At 40.1% G+C, this 5,876-nt stretch overlaps 1 protein-coding gene across 1 annotated transcript; it reads left to right on the top strand.

Annotated features, from left to right (window-relative positions):
• The first annotated feature begins 862 nt into the window (after positions 1 to 862).
• On the top strand, positions 863 to 3,367 carry LOC106767804 (scarecrow-like protein 32). Its single transcript, XM_014652755.2, has one exon. The coding sequence runs from the start codon at positions 1,711 to 1,713 to the stop codon at positions 3,121 to 3,123; it is 1,413 nt and encodes a 470-aa protein (XP_014508241.1). The 5' UTR covers positions 863 to 1,710; the 3' UTR covers positions 3,124 to 3,367.
• Positions 3,368 to 5,876: the final 2,509 nt, after the last annotated feature.

Below are 5,876 nucleotides of genomic sequence, written 5' to 3'. Positions count from 1 at the left end.
GGATGGACCAATCTAGGTCTGTTGGAAATAGTATCCTTTTCTGATCTTTAGGTCCTATATGATCTCTAATAAAGTCTGCTTTGTAATTTCTTTGCTGTTTGGATTCACTCTGCCATATAAATCTAGGTTCTTTGTCAATAAGATTTTGTATGAGGTTTGGTTTGGATGATCCAATCCTTTCCATTTTTAAGCTCTATATGTTATGTATAAGAGTTGAGCAACTCACGATTTCTTATTATTGTTAATCTAATTATAATCTAAATATGATTAATCAATATTAAGTTTTTAGCCAAAATAGTTTTCTAAATTAATCCGGTTTACATTTTATCTTTTTTAATTAGGCAGTGTGAGACTAATGTACTTGACCATCTTACTACCAGTTAACCAGACAAGATGTATGGTATAAATACAATCCTTTTCAAACCTCCCTTTCACATTAAATTGACCATTACATTTTTCTTTTACCAAATTCCTTCCACCTTTATATGTTTGCACAAAACTGATCAAGAATTCCAATTTGTAGAAAAGTAAAGTAAAAAAAAAAAAAATTGTAGAAATTCCAATTTGATTAAAGTATTGAAGTTCACGTAAAAAAAAATCAATTTTGTTTGAAGAAAAAAAATTCAATTTTGTCATAATGATTTTTTTAAAATAAATAGATTGATATAGAACTATAAAAATCACATTAAAAAGATTGTAATTATCCTTACAAAATGATTGAACTTTATTATCTAAATAGATTAAAAAGGTTCCAAGAAAGAAATTTTGAAGATGTTATTAGAAAAGAGAAGTAAAGTTGTTTGTAGATGAAATTTGAAAGTGAAGCGGTGAAAGAGGAGAGCATAGGAAGGTGAGGCTGAGGCTGCAGAAGAAGGGAATAGGTTTGTAGTTGTCCGATGTTAAGTATCTGAATTAATGAGCGGATCCAAGGTAGGTGAGCATGCATGGTGATGGTGTGTTATTTTGGCAAGATTTACAGAGAATGGCAGTGAGAAAAAATGATTTGTTCAATTATGTGATGACCCGTGAGAGAGTGAGCCAAAAGCTTAACTGCCTCAAATCCCTCTCACAGTGCCCACCATTATAAGACAAAACCCCAACTCCCATGTACAAACAATTTGCTGGCCGGCTGCTTCACATGCCTCCAAAATCCAACACGAGCAGTGCTCCTACGGCTACAGGTACTATCCTCTCTCCACTGCCTCCCTCTTATATTTCATCTCTTTCTTTCTCTCTCTCTCTCTCTTTCTAAACAAACGGGAAAAGATAAAAAAGGTTAATTATCTCTGGAGAGTGGAGTGGGATTAGCACCTTTTGTAGCCATGAAAGTGATGTTCTCAGCACTACTCCTTTTGCCATCTGAAAAAGCCTGAACTTCCCCTAGAAGGGTCTCTTTTGCCCAATTTGACTTCAAATATGTTTTCTCGGGAGGAGAGTTTCCCCTCTACCGATCAGTCTCTGTTGGGAGGAACCATAATATAATCCCTCACAAAAAAGCTGAACTGTCTATTTTCTGTGCAGAATTCTCCCAAACTCTACTGCCAATTTTCACCCACAACTTGGATCGCTTCCCAATGGCAAAGGCACCCACTACTAGTCAGGTCACTTTCCCTTTTACCCTCTTCTCTCCTTAATTCTCCTTTCCCCTCTTCTTCTTCTTCTTCTTCACCCTTTTAAGTCATTCATTCATTCATTCCAACCACACTGTCCATGACGCAATTCACACCCTTCCACCAAATCACACCTCTCCCCAACCCTACCATGAACAAAAACCAAATCCCTAGGACTAGGCCCTGGCCTGCAGGCTTTCCTACCTCCAAGACCTTAACCAACTTCGCCGACGCTAACTGCATGGAACAGTTACTTCTTCACTGTGCCAACGCTATTCAAACCAACGACGTAACCCTCGCACAGCAAATCCTTTGGGTCCTCAACAACATAGCATCCCCCGACGGCGACTCCAATCAACGCCTTGCCTCCAGCTTCCTCCGTGCCCTCACTGCACGTGCTGCCCATACCGGCACCTGTAAGATGCTCGTCGCCGTAGCTGATCACGCCCGCACCAACCTCTCCATAGACACCCACAAGTTCTCCGTCATCGAGCTCGCCAACTTCGTCGACCTAACCCCCTGGCACCGCTTCGGCTTCACCGCTGCCAACGCCGCCATCCTAGAAGCCACTGAGGGTTTCTCCGTCATCCACATCGTCGATCTCAGCCTCACGCATTGCATGCAGATTCCGACGCTCATCGACGCCATCGCCAGCCGCCACGAGGTCCCTCCTCTCATCAAACTCACTGTTCCCGATGCCACCTTCAGAGACATCCCTCCTATGCTCGACCTCTCCTACGACGAACTCGGCGCCAAGTTGGTCAATTTCGCAAGGTCCAGGAACGTCGTCATGGAGTTCAGAGTGGTTTCTTCCACTTACCAAGATGGTTTTGCTGGTTTGATCGAACAGTTAAGAGTGCAACAACAGCATTTTGTTTATGCAGTAGAACCTCGTCCCTGTGAGGCTTTGGTTATCAACTGTCACATGATGCTTCACTACACCCCCGACGAAACCCTACACGCGATGCCTGAAAGTGACTTAACCTCTTTGCTCTATGATTCTTCTTCGGCTGCCGGTTCTTCTTCTGCCATTAGTGTCACTTCCACTTCCTCGCTGCGATCATTGTTCCTTAAGTCCCTGCGGGGTTTAGATCCAACTGTTGTAATCTTGGTGGATGAAGATGCAGATTTGACATCCAATAACTTGGTTTGCAGGCTAAGATCTGCGTTTAACTATCTGTGGATACCATACGACACTGTGGACACGTTCCTTCCACGAGGGAGCAAGCAAAGGCAGTGGTACGAAGCAGACATTTGCTGGAAGATTGAGAACGTTATAGCGCAGGAAGGGGTTCAGAGGGTGGAGAGGGTTGAGCCTAAGAACAGGTGGGAGCAGCGAATGAAGAACGCGAACTTCCAAGGGGTGGCTTTTAGTGAGGACTCTGTTGCGGAGGTGAAGGGCATGCTTGATGAGCATGCTGCGGGGTGGGGATTGAAGAGGGAAGATGAACACATTGTCCTCACTTGGAAAGGACACAACGTGGTCTTTGCCTCTGCTTGGTTACCTGCTTGAACATCAGTTTTTGCCGCTTTGTACTCTATCAATAACAGACATTCATTATTTTCCTACTTTATCTTAGTAACTTCCTTAAATAGTTACGTTGTACTTTTTTAAGAGTAAATAAGTAGATCAGAAGTTATTTGTAGGTCTTTCTGCTGCTTTTAGTTACGTTGTACTTTTCCATTTCAACTTTTACCCTCTTTTATTCTCTCTTTTAAAGAATATATATCTTCAATGAGTGTAATTCTTCTTACTTTATATAATAATCGATTCATTTTTATTATTCTAGACATTCTTGAGATTTTAAACATCTTAGGATAGTTTTGCTGTCTCTTAGTAACCAACAGTAATAGGTGATAAATCTCATGAAGAGAAGAAATATTTCCTTGTGTTTTGGACTTAAGACCATCATTTTTCCAATAAAAAAACCATTAATTTTGAAATAAGATGAGGTCATGGAGTGTCTTAATGCTTAAACATTTTCATTGAAAATCATAACATCATTTTTACCATAATTATTTTTCTTTTATTTTCTCTTAACCAAGATGAAATCTATCACCACTGAATACTTGACCACCTGAAATCAATAATGCTGAAGGTGCATTAAATGCGAAGGTAGGTTGTGACCGTCTATTATATATTCTTGTGAAATCGTGGATAGTGTGCGGAATTTCCATATAATTGTCGTAGACCATAATGGACTTGTGATCTTCACTTTTTGTTTCCTGGATATGTGATGGTAGGAATTGGATTCTCCTAAAGTAATGTTTCCTAGGTACAGTCAATAAAAACTTCTCCTTGACTATAACTATAGATTCCGCTATTTTATATATATATTAACTTACTTCCTTTTTTTTTTTGTAGAAAATTTATAATATAAAATAAAAGTTACTAGCAGTACCATAATACAATAGTATGAGGGCAGAAGATAGCACGAGTATAACCAGTGACTAGTAAGATTATGACACGGTACATACAAATTTGAAGGTTATGTCTCGGAAGTTATGTCTGAGGGACATCAAAGAGGACAAGTGTTAATGGATAAAGGTTACAATTATGCAACTCCCTCGTATCAAGCATGCTAGAGAAAACTGACATAATAAATTAATAATTGGTTGGAACTACACAATTGCTTCTGTAACATGACGACGTAGGTCTGATTTATTTATTTATTTATATATATATATATATATATATATATATATATATATATATATATATATATATATATATATATATATATATATATATATATCAATTTCTCAAAGCATTAGTGCAAAAACGCTGTTTAACGTCACTCAGTAGACGTCGGTTTGTTGGTAATTCAACGTATATGAGTGAACGGTGACATTATCGTAAATAGCTTGGTAAACTAGACGTCGAATTTAAGGTAAGGCGACGTCTATGATATTGTAGACGTGCCCATTGCCGCAAACCGATGTCTAATGGTCTGAGGTAGGTGATAAGACAGTCCAGTGACGTCGGTGTTAACGGGGGCCGACATCTACTGGGCTGCAATTAATGCTCTTCACCTAATTCCCAGGTGATTAGACGTCACGTAGTCAAAGGGCGATGTCTAAGGCCTGTCTGGAAGGCGGGAAGATAAAAAATTCTTCAATTTAGACGTCGGTGTTGAGGGGAAGCGACGTCTATGTGTCTGTAATTAATTATGTTCACCAAACTCGAGGGCCCTAGACGTCGGCTAGAGGGGCACCAACATGTACGTTATTATAGACGTCGGCGCCCCATCACAACTGTCGTGAACATCTCTGACAGGAAATCAAACGTCAATCGGTTCAGCTTCTTAGACATCGGCTCCCCTCGAAACCGACGTCTAATGGGTATTCAAAAAGTCAGTTTAAATGTTAACTTGGACGTCACATTAGTGAGATAACCGACGTCTAGGTGACTATAGACGCCAGTTTCTAGAGCAACCACGCCCAATTTCATTTTAAATAAACCGCAAACTCTTCGCAACATTCAGTTTCTGATATCGTCTTCCTCTTCTCCTTTTTCTCTTGCGACACCTCTTCTTTTTCTCGCTTGCGGCACCTCTTCTTTTTCTCTCTTGCGGCATCCCAGGTGCGTGGTTTTTTTTTATGCTTACCGTTTAAACTTTGTTTAGTCTTTCATCGATTATCTTCTGGTTCAACTGATTAAAATTTTCTTTCTTTGTGTTGTGTTTTAGTGCAATTTTTTTCCTTTCTTGGGGTAACGTCGTAACACATTCTCCATTTGCTAGCTGCCTCCCAAAAAAAGCGGCGTCTTGTGAATTTCTTTTGATCATTTCAACCCAAAAATGACCCTGGGTCGTTGCCTAGTTATCGTTTCACCGTGATTTTTTCCTCTTGCGGATGAAAATGGAACTAAGCAACAACCCAGGTTCGGTTTTGGGTTGAAAAGATCCATAAGAAATTCAAAAGACGCAAACTTTTTTTGGGGGGAAATTAGCAAAAGGAGATTGTGCTACTAGGCTATCCAAAGACGGAAACAAAACTGCACTAAAACACAACCATTGGATTAGACGTCGGTTAATGTATAGACCGACGTCTATAGTACCTTTTAGACGTCGGTTATTGCTCAGACTGACGTCTATATAATGACTTTAGACGTCCAGTTAGTCCTACGCCCGACGTCCAGTTAGTCCTACTCCCGATGCCCAGTTAGTCCTAGACGTCGGTTATATTCATGTCCGACGTCCCACTGACATCACCGGAATTAACGTCGGTTGTTTTGTAGACATTAAAAGCCCAAAATAACCGACG

This window comes from Vigna radiata, chromosome 7 (genome assembly GCF_000741045.1).
Source record: "Vigna radiata var. radiata cultivar VC1973A chromosome 7, Vradiata_ver6, whole genome shotgun sequence".
NCBI lineage: Eukaryota > Viridiplantae > Streptophyta > Magnoliopsida > Fabales > Fabaceae > Vigna > Vigna radiata.
The sequence above is the reverse complement of the archived record's forward strand: the minus strand, read 5'-3'. Positions and strand labels throughout refer to the sequence as shown.

Coding starts and splice junctions, on each gene's coding strand:
- LOC106767804 (XM_014652755.2), top strand. CDS start 1,711: ATGACGCAATTCACACCCTTCCACCAAATCACACCTCTCCCCAACCCT.